This window comes from Dendropsophus ebraccatus, chromosome 15, assembly GCF_027789765.1.
Source record: "Dendropsophus ebraccatus isolate aDenEbr1 chromosome 15, aDenEbr1.pat, whole genome shotgun sequence".
In the NCBI taxonomy this organism is placed as follows: Eukaryota; Metazoa; Chordata; class Amphibia; order Anura; family Hylidae; genus Dendropsophus; species Dendropsophus ebraccatus.
In genome coordinates, this window is record NC_091468.1 from 19,037,995 (window position 1) to 19,056,308 (window position 18,314).

The 18,314-nt window shown below is 41.7% G+C and overlaps 1 protein-coding gene across 2 annotated transcripts in view; it reads left to right on the forward strand.

Moving 5' to 3' along the window:
- The window catches only part of CAMKMT (calmodulin-lysine N-methyltransferase), a 373,175-nt gene that overhangs the window by 235,575 nt on the left and 119,286 nt on the right, over positions 1 to 18,314 (forward strand). For both annotated transcript variants that reach the window (XM_069954667.1, XM_069954666.1), the window contains exons 4-6: positions 10,349 to 10,409; positions 11,522 to 11,576; positions 12,628 to 12,691. In XM_069954667.1, the coding sequence (XP_069810768.1) occupies positions 10,349 to 10,409; positions 11,522 to 11,576; positions 12,628 to 12,691 (180 nt within the window). The remainder of the gene's footprint in view (positions 1 to 10,348; positions 10,410 to 11,521; positions 11,577 to 12,627; positions 12,692 to 18,314) is intronic.

Below are 18,314 nucleotides of genomic sequence, written 5' to 3' on the forward strand. Positions count from 1 at the left end.
ACTTAAAATTATACTGTACAATTAGAAGAGCCAATGGCATACCATTGAGTTCTGCTAAAGGACCTTAAAGGAGAAGTCCGGTCATTTTATTTTTTTTTGGCAGCTGGAAGGGGGAAAACTTAATACAGAATCCTAAATTACCACTCCATCTGCCCATGCCTCAACGCTGTCTTTGGAACCCTAGCTGGAAGTCATTTTCCCCCAAGTCCTGAGGATGTCACAACGTGGGAAAAATGCCTTTCCGGCTGATAGATTGCACATTCAGCCAATCAGTGACTGCAACAGCGCCCGGCCCCAGTCACTGATTGGTTGAGCAGCATTTCATCAATCGGGTCGTGACGTCCAGAGAGAAGATCTCAGAGCCCGGTGCTGGACATATCCTTTTAAGGATGTAACTTTTTTTGATGGGCACCATGTTAAAGGTAAATTAAAGGGGTACTCCGGGCCAGGGTTATTTATCATGTATGGCTGAGGAGGGGGTGGATATAGAAGCTACCGGTCACTTTCCTTTTCGGTTCCAGCACCGGGTCCTGGATCGCGCCGCCCCGTTCTCCCGTCCTGCTGCCACTTTTTAGTCTGAGCTGCGGCTTGAGACGTGATGTCTCAAGGCAGCTCAGCCTTTCAGCGGCCGAGGCAGGACCCCTCTACGACTGCTGAATGGCTGAGCTGCCTTGAGATGTCATGTCTCAAGCTGCAGCTCAGACCAGGAAGCAACAGCGGGACGGGAGAACGGGGCAGCATGATCCGGGATCCGACCCTTGCCCTCCAAGATAAATGTGAAGTTCATATATTGGTGGCTTGTAATTGTTTTTCCAATCTGTAATTTCCACTCAAGGAAATGGTGTCTAGTTCTTTACCTATCCTAGAATAGTGGCGTATAGGAAATCCTGCCCAATTTCTGCTGATAATCACTCGTGCATGTTATTACTACAATACGGCAACAGTTTTTATACAAATGTTAGATATATTTTTAATCAATATCATTTATAGGGCTTCTCAGAAAATTTACGTTTCCCCTATCCACAGGATTGCAGAGATGGGTGGAGGCCTGACTTCCATGCCCCCCGGCGATCTCTAGATCGGCCCCCTAACTCTGGTATTTTGAACACAGCCAACTGCTCCATAGAGAATAAATAGAGACGTGGGTTATGTGTCGATCCGCGAGCTGTATTCAAAACACAGGAACCAGGGGCTGATCTGGAGATCGCTGGGGGGTACGGAGGTACCAGTTCATTTGAAAGAAAAACATTTTTGCTGAACTACCCTTTTATTGAGGAGTTATTTTGTTACCATAGATAGATAATAAAGGAAAACCTATTATTGGCCATAAAGACAAAGATAATAGTTGATTTACAACCAGTTTATCAGTATTGTGTATAAAAATGATAGAACTCAACTCCTGGTCTCCCAAATATGCTACTGTACCTATTGACTTATAAAAAAAATTAGATTTTTGAACAGAAACATACCCTTATAGTTTGGGGAAATCAATCACTAAATTTTTCATATCCATCAAACCTCTTGTGAAAAAGCAATAAACAATCTTACTTTGAACTATAAAGGTTTCTATATACTTTTTACTGATGTTGGCCAAACCCGCTGCTGGCAGCAGGTTCAGCCATCAGTATAAAGTGTATGGGGACCTCTTGAGTCTCCACTGACAGATGAATTTCACTGCCCGACATCTTTGTCCTTGGAGAGCAAAGAGGAAGTAATTTTGCTGTGGCTTATCCATCCCCATAGAGAAATCAGGAATACTTGGATATGCCCAATGTATATGTGGAGGATGTGAGAAAAAACTGTTGGCCAAATAATCAGTCGCCCAACAGTTATGAAATGTGTGTAAGTGCATGGCTGGTTTCATTTCTTAAGTGTTTAGTGTTGCCTAAAAAGGGTTCAGCTTATAAAACTCTATGAGACAAATTGTTAACACTAAGGGGTACATTAGATAAAAGATGATTGATTGGTTGCAACTGTTGGACGGTTGCATCACATTGTTCAGCTATTGGCTTAAAGCGAGCGCAAAGAACTAGAAGGCTTCGGCCATCTTCTGTTTCCCAGACAACCCCTCTAATGACACCCTCTTGGGACTATTCTTGAAACATTCTGAGAATGTTCTTTCCAAAAAGATTAAAATATGCAAAACAGGAGTCCGTGGAGCCTCAGTTGCTAGTCTCAAAACACGGGATAGCCAGATATCACTAGCCTGTTGCCATGGGGTGCCTCCAAGATAGGGAGAGCACCACACCACCCTGATAAATAGCCCCTTAAGTCCCACTCGGTTGCGAGTATTGGAACATAAATAGGGAAACACCAGGGTGGCCCCTTTTTGTCAATGTCTAACTCAAGGTGCGAATATTGCGATCATGACAAGGGCTTGCCAGGGCAGGCTTTCATCCACAGACAGCCGTTTCGGGGTTTTTGCCCCTCGTCAGTGTGGAGTAGGATTCTGGCTAGTTGGGGCAATAGCAAATCGACCAACAAAACACAGTTATCACTGAACTCAAGGAGAACAGTGAAAAAAATTCCAATGAAGTACTCAATCAAGAGTCTCCACTGATGCCCCCAAAAATTTAAATATGCAAAACAGGAGTCCGTGGAGCCTCAGTTGCGAGTCTCAAAACACGGGATAGCCAGATATCTCTAGCCTGTTGCCACGGGGTGCCTCCATGATAGGGAGAGCACCACACCACCCTGATAAATAGCCCCTTAAGTCCCACTCGGTTGCGAGTATTGGAACATAAAAAGGGAAACACCAGGGTGGCCCCTTTCCAAAAAGATTGTTTGTGGATAAAAGATCTTTCCCATACTAAGGACGAACATGGCCAACTTCTTTTGAACGATTGGTTGGCTAAAATAATCAGCGATTATTACATTTCAGTTATTATAGTTGACACAGTTGCTTATTGATATATGTATGGGCACCTTTAACCGGTTAGTCAACCAAATAATACGAGGGTGGCCTGGGTCCACCAGAGTGAGAATGACTTGCTTTCTGGCTTATAGAGGGGAGTCTTGGTCATGGAGACTTTCTGTACGGCCTACAAAAAGTATGTTATTGATAACATCCAGTACATAGATTCCTATAAGCTAAGTGCTATACACATATGGCTCTGTAGAAGAATGTCATAGAGGTGCATAAATCCTCTACCATATTTTAGTATGCCTCTAATTTCACAGTGAGGCATACAGATGACTTCTGCTAGTCCCCTATATAACAATGTTATAATGTTTTTTATTTCAATTACAAAAAATCAAGAGCATTGTTCTTTGAGTTTAATGTGATCTATCATTACGACTGCTCTCTCGTAAATTTTCAAAGGAATCAAAACAATAGAGGTAGTTGTGCCTTGTGTTTAAAATTTAGGCCACATTTAAGTCAAATGAACCTACTCATCTACGTATCAGGATTTTAATGGTGGCTACTCTGAAATAAAACACGCGGTCTATACTTATTTTCATTTGTGTATGGTAATCAAATATATTCATTTTTTCATTGTTCTAAAATATAGTTCCTGGAGGCCTGCATTTAAGTATGTAATTGTTGAAATGTTTATTAGGCTTTGTACATGATTGTAGTTTTTTTTTTGCTGCCTCTATTTTTTTTCTTTTAAATTTTGTGTGTATCTTATAGAATAAATGTCAATTACTATTCAATAAAGTCTAGCATAGTGGTGATACGCTAGGATCTCCATTATAGCATTAAGAATTAAATTTGTAGGTAGTATAAAAAATTCAATTAATTATTTTTACTGTCGGGAGAAAAATGGATCCTTTATGCATAATGCTCAGGACAAATGAATTGTCATTTCCCTATCTTTATAGAGAACATCATTTACTAATTGTAGAGATGCGGCTTAAAATACAGTGTGTCTATAAATGATAGACGTACAATTTCATCTATTAGTTTTGTCAAGGTAGCCATGAATTATATATGCAAAATAGCCTTTGAGCTGTCATGTGATCGCAGAAAATCCATTCTGTAGACTTTACAGTACAAATGCATTTATCTTGGATGGTAGTACAGTGGAGTAAATGATTTTTGATGTCACGCCCGTCATGTAGACGGTTATCACACAAGACGGACACTGTTACTATTTTATGAGCATAAAAATAATAAATTACATATAAAGGGTTGGGGGTAATAACTTTCTAAAGTTATTTTAAAAAAAGAAATAGGTTATTTTTTTTCTCAAATTAATCTTTATTAATAATACACATTTTGACCCAAATTAGCAGAGAATAAAAGTCCATAAATGTTTTTTTCTGTTAGGGTAAATGGACATCACAAAAAGTTTCTATAAAATGTTATTGTTGATATGGCAGATTTTTTCCATGTATTTAAATACCTCCATGTAATGTTCTGTGTCCCTTGCAGTGGCTACTGTACTGGATTTACATGGGCAGTTGCTACTCCGCCTGGGTATTACATCTGTCCATCCATCCATGATGTCATCACTACAGCTAGTATGTGTGGAGCGACATCAGGGTTGGCAGGGGATGCATGATAAAGCTGGGGAGGGGTAGAGGTGGGACCAGTAGTATTATTTAAAGATGCTCTCAGGTATATAGACCACAGAACCAGGCTTCACTTGTAATAGCCATGTCTCACGGGTCCAAAAATGGCTCCCTGCACTTAGATACCCCCAGTACTTATCGTAGCAGTCGTGGAAGAAATTCATACAAGCTTGTATCAGTTATCAGAACTATTAAATGTCTGTAGCTAAACCAGAGAGATTCCAAACCCGAATTATAAACCCCTCAAATTCAGACCAGACAAGATGAAACATAGTAACTAACCAAGTAACTAATCAAACCAATATAACCAGTGCCTAAGACTAGTAGCTGGACCATTAGATAGACTTAGGGTGCGTTTACACAGAGAGATTTATCTGACAGATTTTTGAAGCCAAAGCCAGGAATGGATTTAAAAAGAGGATAAATCTCAGTCTTTCCTTTATGACGTTCCCTGTTTATAGTCTCCTCCTGGCTTTGGCTTCAAAGATCTGTCAGATAAATCTTTCTGTGTAAACGCACCACTAGACGTAGTCAAAAACCCGTCATGGACCTATATTCCAGCAAAATCCTATCCTGTTCCAGCATCTAACTATTAAAAGACTAGTCCTGCCTTGCATAAGAAGTTAGTATATGCTCTTTAACCCTTTCTGTGCCCCTTACCCTTTCTGTTCTGTTACTTTGTCACTCAAATGCTGCAGCACAGAAATGTTCAAAGAGCAGGACACTGCCAGGGACGGGTGGACATGCACCTATGCATTTAACTATAAGGGCTCCTAATGAGCCCTTATAATAAAATACAGTGCACTGACAGAGCAATGAGCCATTTCCTCCCCAGCCAGTCACTCTTGCGGCCAAAGGCATTCTGCCTCCGGCCACAAGAGGCTGCTCCCTCACCTAGCTCCCCAGTGCACGAGAAACGCCACTTGTATACACACAGGGCTGAGAGGAAGAGGAGGAGCTGGAGGGCTGTCCAAGAGCCAGGTAAGTATGTGTGCTTTTTATTTATTTTATATTTCCAAAGAGGGCAATGCCTACATGGGATGGGGGGGTACTTAAATTGAGGGAACATTACCTGAAGGAGTGATTGCCGACAGGAGGGACTTACTACAGGATTATAACCTACCATATTTTTCATATTATAAGATGGACTTTTTTCTCCAAAGTAGGGGGGGGAACTTAATATGTCCTATGACGCAAACATGCCAGTCCCAAGGTTGAATAGCCACCGTTCCTGCCTCTTCCCGCACAAAGGGCACAGTTGCCAGCCTGCCCGAGCTCTGGGGACCTTCCGCAGGCTGATGATAATTGGCCTCCATTGTCTGCCACTTTCCCCAGGCTGCCACTTGGTGATCCAGCACTAAATTTGCTGCTTCTCCCCGCTGAAGGACACCACTGCCGGCCTGTCCGATGGTTGTCACCAGCAGTTGTTTAGCTGACACTTGTCTTTCCCATATTTGTGTGTTGCCTTTCTTTCTCCTCTTGCCGACCATGTTTCCATGGTGGCATAGTGCAGTCCCTCCTCCACTCCCACCCCAAATTCTTAAGAAAATACGGCCTAATCTTGATATATAGTGTGCAGTGCATTATGTAATAGCTTTGGCTGTTGTGATGTTGAGTTGGATACGGTATATAGATTGGTGTTTTAGAAAATATGCAATTTTTAGGTTTCTTATGCTGAACTTCTATCAGACTTCGACTCCTCTGTCTCCTCCTCACTGGTTTTGAGAAGGAAACCACACAACGTTAGGAAGTTATCTGTAATCCACCGAGTGAGATAGAAAGCTTCTCAATTCCTTCTCACTAAGAATCTTTTCTTTCCGATTGCAAGCATGCGGCAAACAGCAGACGTGTGAATAATGTGAGCGGAACGCTTCATGAGCTCGGTTACTGTTCTCTATTACCAGGCTGTATACGTGACACTGGAAAACTATCGCTCATCACGTTTAACTACTAGAGCACAGAGGAAGAGCTCAGACCTTCTGGGTTCAGTTACAGCAGATGTGTGAAAGGAACGAGGGGGATACTGTGATTATGGGGAGATAATACGGGCAAATGCAAGTCGTACATTAACTTATCTGTAAGTGATATTAGTATAAACATCATATCAGAGCCGTATGATCATACAGCGATGAGTGGCGCAATACAAATGATGCTCACAGATAACGGTAGCGTCACATTTTGTCTTCTGTACCTACCACTAACTAACTATTTGAAATTTCCTGCAGTGAATATTATATAGTATAGTCCCAAGCTGCTGCAGAGTATCATAATATGCAACTCAAATGCCTCAGATTTTCTGTTAATGGTGGATAGTAAACTCCCATACCCTTTCAAAAGATGTTCTGTAGTAGTTGTGGTGTGTAGTATAAAGAATAATGTGACCAGTGACCTAGACACATACACTCAACCTGCTTTTTAATTATGAGTGAACCTAAAGTACGTTCGTGTTCATCCAAACCTAACCTCTTGGCATTTGATTACCGATGGCTGAAGTTGGATGAACCCGAACATGCCTGAGGTTCACTCATCTCTTGGATCTTTAAATGGTCATGGAACCTGTCAGTAACATTTTTTTATACTTAAAATTAAAATTGAACATCAAGAATAATTTACAACTTATATTTTTTTAAACTTTGTGCTAAACAGGATTAACAGGACTAATCTAACCTACTCACAGCTCCCTAGTGGGCACGGGGTGCCCGGGATAAAGGTATGTCTCTTACCCTCATCCTTAGCGCTGTTTCTGTGCTGTTTATTATGTCCGGTAAGCTGTTAGAAACACTGGATGGGGGCAGACCGGCTTGGTGCTAGGAGGGGCAGTAGCCACGCCACCAGCGCTCCTAACGGCTTACTGGGACAACTAACAGCACGGAAACGATGCTGAGGATGGAGGTGTGAGACTTACCTTCATCCTCAAAGCCCAGTGCCCACTAGGGAGCTGTCAGCAGGTTAGATTTGTCTTTAATAAAAGGTCGGAGTGGCACTCCTTATTAATGGCTGTCTTCAATCTGTCTTCAAATTGTTGCAAAATAAAATTTGCAATTTTTGTGAAATATTACACTATTAATGTATCCCCACATTTACACACTACAATTATGGATTTTTGTTTGTGTAAGAGTCATTCATTAAGCATGTTTTAATATTTTTGGTGCAAATAATTACACAAAATCACGTCAGATATGACAACACTCATAGAATACTACAAATACAATGAAAAGTCAATTAGACTGAATGGTGCGCACATTAAAGCGTAACTGTCATTTCAGGGTCATTTTTCTGAAAACATTAAATATCAACAGTTCAAGCGATTTTAAGAAACTCTGTAATAGTTTTTTTGTACTAAAAGAGTTTCCTTCTGTACTGAAAAAGCAATCTCCCAGCCTCCCCCCTCACATCAAATGAAGCAGGATTTCTGTCTCCATTATGTGGCTATGGAGAGGGGAGGGGCTGTTAGGAGTGACTGAGCACGGAGCAGTCCTGCACAGCACAACACCCTGCAATCTTCTCTCAGTAAGTTCATAGATAAGCACTGACCTTTATGACACCTGAATTTAGCGTTTTAGGTGCCCAGACAGTCTACAAACAGCTGACCTTCATGTCACCTCTTCCTGCTCCCTCATCTCCCCCAGCCCCTCCCCCCTTCATAGGCTTACAATGGAGAGAGCAGAGCCCGTCTTCACTGGCGTCTCTGTAATGAAGACGTGTTTGCCTGATAATGCACAGATAAGAAGTCAGGGGGGGAGGCTGGGAGATTGCTTCTTGAATACAAAAGGAGGCTTTTTTGGCTGATGAAACCTATTACAGAGTTTCTTAAAATTGCTTGTACTACTGATTTCTGCAATAAAAAAAAACATGACCGTTACGCTTTAAACATGTTACATAGATACGTTTTTTAGGTTAATAGCATGTTTTTTAGGACGCTCTTACACGTGGTGGTAAAAGTCTGCAGCTGTAGTCTACGTTACCTATTGCAGCTGCCAACTAAAGTTGCAGGTCTAGGTGCCATTATCCTGGAATTTTGAGCTCTGGCGGTTGACAACTATCACTTGAGATTCCCTGATAATTGCAGCCGGTACCTGGACTTCATGCTGCTTAAAGGACAACTCCCGCGGGACCCCAAAAAAAAAAAAAACACAGACACACACAGACACCATACTCACCATCTCTCCGGTGACGATCGCCACTCGATTCGCCCGCCGTCCGCCTCTCCGTCGCCGCCGTCCGCCATCCAGCGATGTCTCCGACTTCCGGGTCCAGGGGATGGAAAAGGCTGCCAGTGTGCTTGCGCAGCGGCAGCCTTTTCATTGGCTGGAGCGCATCACATGGCTTCCAGCAAGCTCAGCCAATCAGGGCTGAGCAAGCTGGAAGCCATGTGATGCGCTCCAGCCAATGAAAAGGCTGCTGGTGCGCATGTGCACCAGCAGCCTTTTCATCCCCATTCACTTTGCATGAAGACGCCGAGGAGGAAGAAGACCCGGACCGCCCCTCGGCTCTGACGTCGTCGTCACCAGATGCCGCCCCGGAGAAGAGGACCGTGACGATCGTAATAGGTAATGTATACATTCCTTAACTTCCGGGGTGGGGGGTCGGGGGTCCGAAAGTGGGGGAAGGGGGCCAGGCCGGGTATTTAACCACATTACAAAGTTATATAACTTTGTAATGTGTGTTAAATGAGCAAAAAAAATTTTTTGTGGGAGTTGTCCTTTAAAAGTGAACTCCATCGATTTAAAACATTTGTCAGCCGGCAAGGGGGGGGGGGAGGACATAATAAACAATTAGGTTAGGTGAGAGCATGTTACTTTTCATCCTCCCTCTCCCCAGCCCATCCTAAAATCACCCCAGTCCGAGTTCTCCTTTAATTGGGGCTAAGCTGCAGAGAGCTGCAGTACCAAGCACAGCCACTATAAACCGTATGGCAGTGCGCCTTCATTCAGCTAATTGGGGGAGTTGCCAAGATCCTGACCCTCACCTCTCTACTATCATTCCCGTTACCTTTACAACTTCCAATTTTTTTAAGGAGGCGATAATTAATGGAATTATTCTAGCTATAAAACTGTATTTCAGATAACATACTGTGTAATATGTTTATCTCTTCTTTGGTATCAGTCTTTTATCACTCCTATTGTTCCAATATTTTGCTGATGACTTCCGTTATGACAACACTTTAGGTGACTATCGAAGCCAATCGTATAGCAATGAATGGCACATCAGCACCATTTATTATTATTATTTATAAACCACCCTTAATTCCAAATTGCTAAACTGCAGTAAACAGGTCCGGCCAGTACACAACGACTGCAACCAGCTGCTTCTGGCCCCATTCACCATATACAGTAGTGTAGGTGCTAACCAGCTGATTGTCGGGGGCACCTGGTGTCAACACCCTGCTAATCCAATGACTGATGACCTATCCTCTGGATAACCCATCAGTATTTTAGCCTGGAAAACCGCTTTAACACGCTCAGGCTTTAATAAAAATGCTTATTCTCTGCTCATTATGTCCCAATCTATATGGCAAAGCAAACTATTTAAACATAAAAAAATGAAAGTGTTAGCCTTTTGTGTCTTTTCTAGCTAGATATATATGGATAAGAACATAAAAAATACGTAGAGTGAAAAGCAGCAGCATATTTGGAGAAAAAAAATGGTCTTTAATAAACTTGATTTAAATAACATGTCATTTTCTGACAATACCTTCCCTTGAAAGAGAGAACATGAGATGAAATGACTGAAACCCACATTGTGTCTATGTCTAATTGCTTATGAGAGTCTGGATCCCTTCATTGTTGATGAATACATTATACCGTATTTTTATCTGGCTTTTCCGCAGGTATCTGGCCCTCCGAAGAAGTATTGGCCTACTATTGTCTCAAACACAAAGACTTGTTCAGGTGAGGAATTAATGTGCATGCATGTGCCGTAGTAGTAATGTCTCCTTTCTATTAGATTGGTTATGATGTATGGGGGGGGGGAGAGTACAAGGTGACAACGTGTTGCTGCCGACAAGGCATGCTAAACTGCCTGCAGGTACTAATATTGCACAGCAAGCTTTGCTGTACGCAAAGAATTCTGATTTCCACTTGAGGCATTTTATTTCACTTTGATTTTTTGGGAAACAAAAGTGAGTCTTCAGTCAATCAATGCGTATTGTGAAGGTCAGGGAGAATAACAGGCTTTTCGGCAACTCTTTTCTGTCATTAGAACTATTCAGCATTATGCAATAAAAATACCATATCATTTAGTTGTGTCTGCTGGCAATGGTCATATCAGCAGACTGTGTATTTTTTATTTTTTTTTCCACTTTTAATACCTGGTGCTGTGCCAGCGCCGAAGCAATGGGATTTAAATAGGCCCAATGTAGTCCTAACCACCAGGGAGATGCAGACCATGCTTCTTTTGTAAAGTCACCGATAGTCACACAGTTCTTAATTGTAACGTGATATTGCTTTGCCGAATACAAGAAGTGAATTGTAAATTTAAAAAAATTTAAAAAATAAAGGAATAACCGACTTCAATAATTTTTTTTGTTTTGTTTTATTTCCCTGTTTGTAGAATTTTGAAATCTTTGAAAAGTTTTGGGTTGTTTGCAGGAAGCAGAAAGAGAGAGAGAGAGAGGATTAATCATGCAATTTTCTGCTAACAATTACATTTCGCTACTCTAGCAAGTTTCAGTTTTAATAGAGAATACTATTGACAAAAGGAGAAAAGGGGGGAAAAAAATCTTGGATTTTTTCGCTCAGCGGTGGTAATGTTGCAGAAAACACTAATGAGGGAACCCCCACGGCTCTGCCTGCTTTGTGACTTTTCTTTATCATAATTATTTTTAAAACGCAAAACGCCATGAGGTCGCCTGGTAGTGTCCCTACAACTTCCTGGCAACTTGTTTTTTTTTTTCTTTCCTCTTCTTCTTCTTTCCTCCGCTGCAGATGGCAGTTTGTTCTTGTAACATATATATGTCTGCCCATTTTCTTCCTATTTGTATGGTTTCTTTTCTGTTTTGCAGGGACCTTGCTGTGTGTGAGCTAGGGGGTGGCATGACATGCTTGGCTGGTCTCATGGTAGGTTTTTTCTCAATTCCAATTCCATTCACAGAGTGGAACAAAAGGGGAAACAGTTCCACTGCCACCAACTGCTGGGTCAGAGAACTGTCAACAGCCTCAGCTGCGGTCAAGCCGCAGTCTTGAGAGATCTTCCAGACTGCCTTGCTTTCGTTCCGTATTGATTTTATGGTTGCCTCGGAGAGGAGAAACGTTTTCCTTGAGAGTAGTCGATATCTCTTGTTGTGACATTCCAATCCACAATATGTTACGTCTTGCCATAGTTGAAGCTTTCTTTTTTTCCTCCCCAGATTATAGTCCCATTTGCTAAAATACAGGAATAGCCTTGCAAATCACAGTTGGAGCACTATGATATAGCTGCTAATGTTTTGCCTGCATTATTACACCAACAAACATGATCCAGAGCCTCGCAGTAATTAGATTCTTTTGAATTAGATTGGCCATTCAGGAGAGTCGGTGACCATTCTTCGGTTCGCGAGTCATGTATTCAGAAGATATTATGTTGCAGCCCGGTGCATTAGACAAGTTTCTATGTCTCGGCAAATAAAGGCATATTGTTACCCTGATTGGCATTTGACAAACCTGTCGCATTTATACAATGTGTTGAGGTTACAGCCCAATGTGCGAGGATGTCAAGCTCACAAAAAAATTACCCTTACAAAGCCATCAGCTTGCAATGCAAAGTTATATGAAGGGCACCAGGCAGCCAGACAGAAAGAGGCTGAAAGGCAGAATGACAGGCCTGGTATGATGGTTCTACTAGATAAACAGAACCCGCAAATGAAAGCCTCTCGGAATACCATCATCCGTTGTCACAATGCAATTACTGAACAGAATGATAGCAAGATAGAGACTCCCGCAAATGGAAAGATAAAAGTATTGACTGATTTGATTGAATGATTAAAATAATGCAGACATAAAATGAAAAAGATTGAAGATTGTTACGGAGAAATAGTGGAAGAAGCATGATACTGAATGCTTGTCACTCCCGGGTCTACTTCCGTGCAGCCAGCGTTTCCTCACTCGTTTCCCCTCTGCTTCTTCCCTATAGGTTGCAATTTCTGCTGAAGCAAAAGAAGTCGTCCTAACAGATGGTAACGAAAAGGCCATTACAAGTATCCTTATCAAGGCTTGGAGGGTAGGGAGTGCATGCCTACATGGTAATGACTGAGGGCTAGCATGCATTCTTAAGGGGGCAAAAATAACCCAAATTGACTTTTTTTGTATTATACATGGTATACTTGAGCGATATACTTGGAGGTGTACAATGGGAAGGTTTTCCGACCTATGTCTACAGAGGAAGAGTGCAATGTATTACACAGTATAGCTCTAGGGTCAGAATAGCATGTTCCATAGGTCACCAGATCATTGGGTAGCATGTTTCATAGGTCACCAGATCATTTGGTAGCATGTTTCATAGGTCACCAGATCATTTGGTAGCATGTTTCATAGGTCACCAATTCATTGGGTAGCATGTTCCATTAGGTCATGGGATCATTGGGTAGCATGTTCCATAGGTCACCAGATGATTGGGTAGCATGTTCCATAGGTCACCAAATGATTGGGTAGCATGTTTCATAGGTCATCAGATCATTGGGTAGCATGTTCCATAGGTCACCAGATGATTGGGTAGCAGGTTCCATTAGGTCATGAGATCAATTGGTAGCATGTTCCATAGGTCACCTGATCATTGGGTAGCATGTTCCATAGGTCATCAGATCATTGGGTAGCATGTTCCATATTGTCACCAGATGATTGGGTAGCATGTTCCATAGGTCACCAGATCATTGGGTAGCATGTTCCATAGGTCACCAGATCTTTTGGTAGCATGTTCCATTAGGTCATGAGATCATTGGGTAGCATGTTCCATAGGTCACCAGATGATTGGGTAGCATGTTCCATAGGCCACCAGATCATTGGGTAGCATGTTCCATTAGGTCATGAGATCAATTGGTAGCATATTCCATAGGTCACCAGATAATTGGGTAGCATGTTCCATAGGTCACCAAATCATTTGGTAGCATGTTCCATTAGGTCATGAGATCATTGAGTAGCATGTTCCATAGGTCAGCAAATCATTTGGAAGCATGTTCCATTAGGTCATGAGATCATTGGGTAGCATGTTCCATAGGTCACCAAATCATTTGGTAGCATGTTCCATTAGGTCATGAGATCATTGGGTAGCATGTGCCATAGGTCACCAGATGATTGGGTAGCATGTTCCATAGGTCACCAGATGATTGGGTAGCATGTTCCATAGGTCAGCAGATGATTGGGTAGCATGTTCCATAAGTCACCAGATCTTTTGGTAGCATGTTCCATTAGGTCATGAGATCATTGGATAGCATGTTCCATAGGTCACCAGATGATTGGGTAACATGTTCCATAGGCCACCAGATGATTGGGTAGCATGTTCCATTAGGTCATGAGATCAATTGGTAGCATATTCCATAGGTCACCAGATAATTGGGTAGCATGTTCCATAGGTCACCAAATCATTTGGTAGCATGTTCCATTAGGTCATGAGATCATTGGGTAGCATGTTCCATAGGTCACCAAAACATTGGGTAGCATGTTCCATTAGGTCACCAAATCATTGGGTAGCATGTTCCATTAGGTCATGAGATCATTGGGTAGCATGTTCCATAGGTCACCAAATCATTTGGAAGCATGTTCCATTAGGTCATGAGATCATTGGGTAGCATGTTCCATAGGTCACCAAATCATTTGGAAGCATGTTCCATTAGCTCATGAGATCATTGGGTAGCATGTTCCATAGGTCACCAGATGATTGGGTAGCATGTTCCATAGGTCACCAGATCTTTTGGTAGCATGTTCCATTAGGTCATGAGATCATTGGGTAGCATGTTCCATAGGTCACCAGATGATTGGGTAGCATGTTCCATAGGCCACCAGATCATTGGGTAGCATGTTCCATTAGGTCATGAGATCAATTGGTAGCATGTGCCATAGGTCACCAGATGATTGGGTAGCATGTTCCATTAGGTCATGAGATCAATTGGTAGCATATTCCATAGGTCACCAGATCATTGGGTAGCATGTTCCATAGGTCACCAAATCATTTGGTAGCATGTTCCATTAGGTCATGAGATCATTGGGTAGCATGTTCCATAGGTCACCAGATGATTGGGTAGCATGTTCCATAGGCCACCAGATCATTGGGTAGCATGTTCCATTAGGTCATGAGATCAATTGGTAGCATGTTCCATAGGTCACCAGATGATTGGGTAGCATGTTCCATTAGGTCATGAGATCATTGGGTAGCATGTTCCATAGGTCACCAGATAATTTGGTAGCATGTTCCATTAGGTCATGAGATCATTTAGAAGCATGTTCCATAGGTTACCAAATCACTCTACAGAAAGCTACAGAAAGAAGAGTTTGCAGAGAATTTTACCAGTTATGCATGAGGCTGCGTTCACACTACGTATATTTCAGTCAGTATATTTCAGTCAGTATTGTGGTCCTCATATTGTAACCAAAACCAGGAGTGGATTAAAAACACAGAAAGGCTCTGTTCATACAATGATGAAATTGAGTGGATGGCCGCCATATAACAGTAAATAGCGGCCATTATTTCAATATAACAGCCGTTGTTCTAAAATAACAGCAAATATTTGCCATTAAATGGCGGCCATCCACTCAATATCAACATTGTGTGAACAGATCCTTTCTGTGTTTTTAATCCACTCCTGGTTTTGGTTGCAATACTGACTGAAATATACTGACTGAAATATAGGTAGTGTGAACATAGCCTAAACATGCAATTATGTTTATATAATAGAGGGAGTCTTATAGCAAAGTAGAAAATGGTCCCTCCAGTTAGTAACCATGCTTTGCAAATCAGGTTAGAGATAACACAGCTGGGGTCTCATCCTATGCTAGCACGACTCTATAGTAATCCTGAGCTTACTAGTGTATGGGCAGTGCCAGATACAGGAACAACTAATAATATATAACAACGCATTTCAAAGAGACAAACCCTCTTCTTCATCAGGTCCATAATGGACCTGGTTGGTCTATGGACCCGATAAAGAAGGCAGATTTTCTCTGTGAAACGCATTGTCTGCAATAAAGGTATATTCCTTAATATTTTGCTACTGATTCTCTGGAAAGTGAAAGGTGGAATCTGATTGGTTGCTAGGGGCAACAGAGCCAGTTTCACTTTACACCATGTTTGATAAATCTCCCCCCTGATCACCCACTTGATGTTTCATTCACTTTCTGCTATGCTATGGCCAATTCCCACCTTATTTTTGACAACAGTGCAGTTCTGGTTAGTAGTGTTGCGTTGTAGTGCTGGAGGAGTTAAAGGGTTAGACAAATATGGCTATTTTCTTCCAGAGACAGCACCACTCTTGTCTCCAGCTCCGTTGTGGTTTGCAATTAAGATCCATTCACTTCGATGGAACTGAGTTACAAAACCTGCACCCAAACTGGAGGCAAGAGTGGTGCTGTCTCTGGAAGAAAGTGACCATGTTTTTCCAATACTGGATAACCCCTTTAAGAGAACTATATACCCATTAGATAGCAGGCCAATCCCATCCCAATAGGTGAGTTCCTCCGGATTTTGTCTGCTATTTATGGGACCAATGGACACTAATAACATCCTTCTATAAGTGTGTTTTGCATGGAGACACGTAGTCAAGTATAGATTGGGATCCGAAATGAGCATTTTCATTGCATATTTATGCTATGTCCTTATTCCACATTCATCCTTTTATTAATTTATTGTTTGCTTTTCCCATTATTGACCATTTCTGAGGGAAAAAAAACCCATGTCAATAACAACAATAATATAAACTGTGTAAAAAAAACCCTGAATAGCTGGTGTCTATGTATATATATCTAATGTAATCTGACATTGACATTTCAGTGTATCACCAGGCGCCCTTTACATTGCAAATTTATGCTATTAAGAATAACATAACCAAGTGATTTTTATGTGGCACGGCTTTGCCGCATACACAGACGGCAGGAACATTGAACTGTACAGTGGGAAGAGTAATTTGCAGCTGCACTGAATGGTACGACTGGCATGGAGACTGATTTCTACAGTGAAGCTGTTGGAGATTAAGAGAGGAAATGGAAGATGTCTATTTGCATTTGTTCTCTTGATTCATTTAACGTGAATTGCCAAGGAAGATGAAATTGTTATTCCACTGCAATTATGGTCTCTAAATCATCATAACTCTAAAATACAACATTCGGTAAATCTTAATAAGGACACACTATGCATGGTACGCTATACGCACATATACAGACATTATTTGATATCAAAGACAAAACAAAGATCCCCCTTTCAGACATTGCTGATCGCCCAGTAAGACTATGGCCCTCGGTACCTACAAGTTTTCCGCTTATGTTTTATACTGTAATGCATCCTTAGGTTTTTATTGTACAGGTGTATGCCATACATGTGTCCTTTTAGCATTTGGTTGACTGATTTACATGTGTGTAGAGATATAGAGGGCCTCTTTGATGCCAGTGTTTTAATATGTTTTAGTTAGTAGGAAAACAAGTAGCCAAGTGAAGCATGTGGCAGTGGGCACTGCACCCCGGCCAGCTACCAACCCAATCAAGCCGATTACAGGAGTCAGGCTCCATAGTGTGTAATGGACCCAACCCCCAGTAATAAGTTGGATTGTGTGGCTGGCCAGGCAGTGGAACTACTAGATGCCCTTCACCCAGGTGTGACTAAAGGTCCAGATTGGTGATGAGTGGAACTCAATCATGCTCGAGTCAGATCATTCAGCATTTGAATACCAGTGGCTGAAGAAGCTGGACGCAACCTTAAGACTGCCTGGAAAACAGGGATGCAGACGTGGGCCATAGGCTGTATCCATGTTTTCCAGGATTCACTAGAGCTGCTTCCAAATTCTTTAGCCACCCGTATTCAAATGCTGAACAATCGGACTTGAGCATGCTTGAGTTGCGCTCATCTCTAGTCCTTATACACTCTATACTTTTGTCGGCCATACCTGCCGTTAGCATATACAGTATACAGGTCTCTCCCGATGCTCCACTGCCAGATGATGCCATTGGCCATGGGGTCTTATGTGATGGAAAATCACATCATGTCCCTTTTGTTCTCAGTCTGGCACAGTTTACTCCTCCCCATAGAGAACACAGGGAATACTTGGCCGCAACAAACGTTCCTATCTATGGGGAGGACCGGGAAACAGTCATTGAAGGTGTATGCCTACCTTTAAAATTCCATCAAGTTATACACTAGAGATTATAATAAATTAGTTTAGTTTAGAAAAATAATATATAGAGATGTAATTTGACGCTTCTATGTCCCAAATGAAATCTCTTAACAGACCCCCCATTTACCATCCACCATTTATTATACTTTTGTCTTCTTTATGTGGCATATAGGCCTTTGCACCCCGTAGGGCTCCAAGGCTCGGTTGCCATTGATATCTCTACAGCCCCAATAATTGCTCCCCTGATAATATATACACATTCTATTTGTCAGCTCGATTAAATTTTTTTTATATTCTGTTGGGTAAAAGAACATGTTGTGCTTTATACAGTATTTGTCTTTGCATTACAGATTGTTTGAGTACAAAGAAAGCATTTTGTCAGCATTGCTGAGTGGCTTTCTACTTCCTGGCCTACATTTAGCAAAAAAAAAAAAAACCCACTATTGCATCAGTCTCGCTATATAAGCTAAAAATCGCAGGTGGCATTTTGCTGAAAAGCCTAACTCCA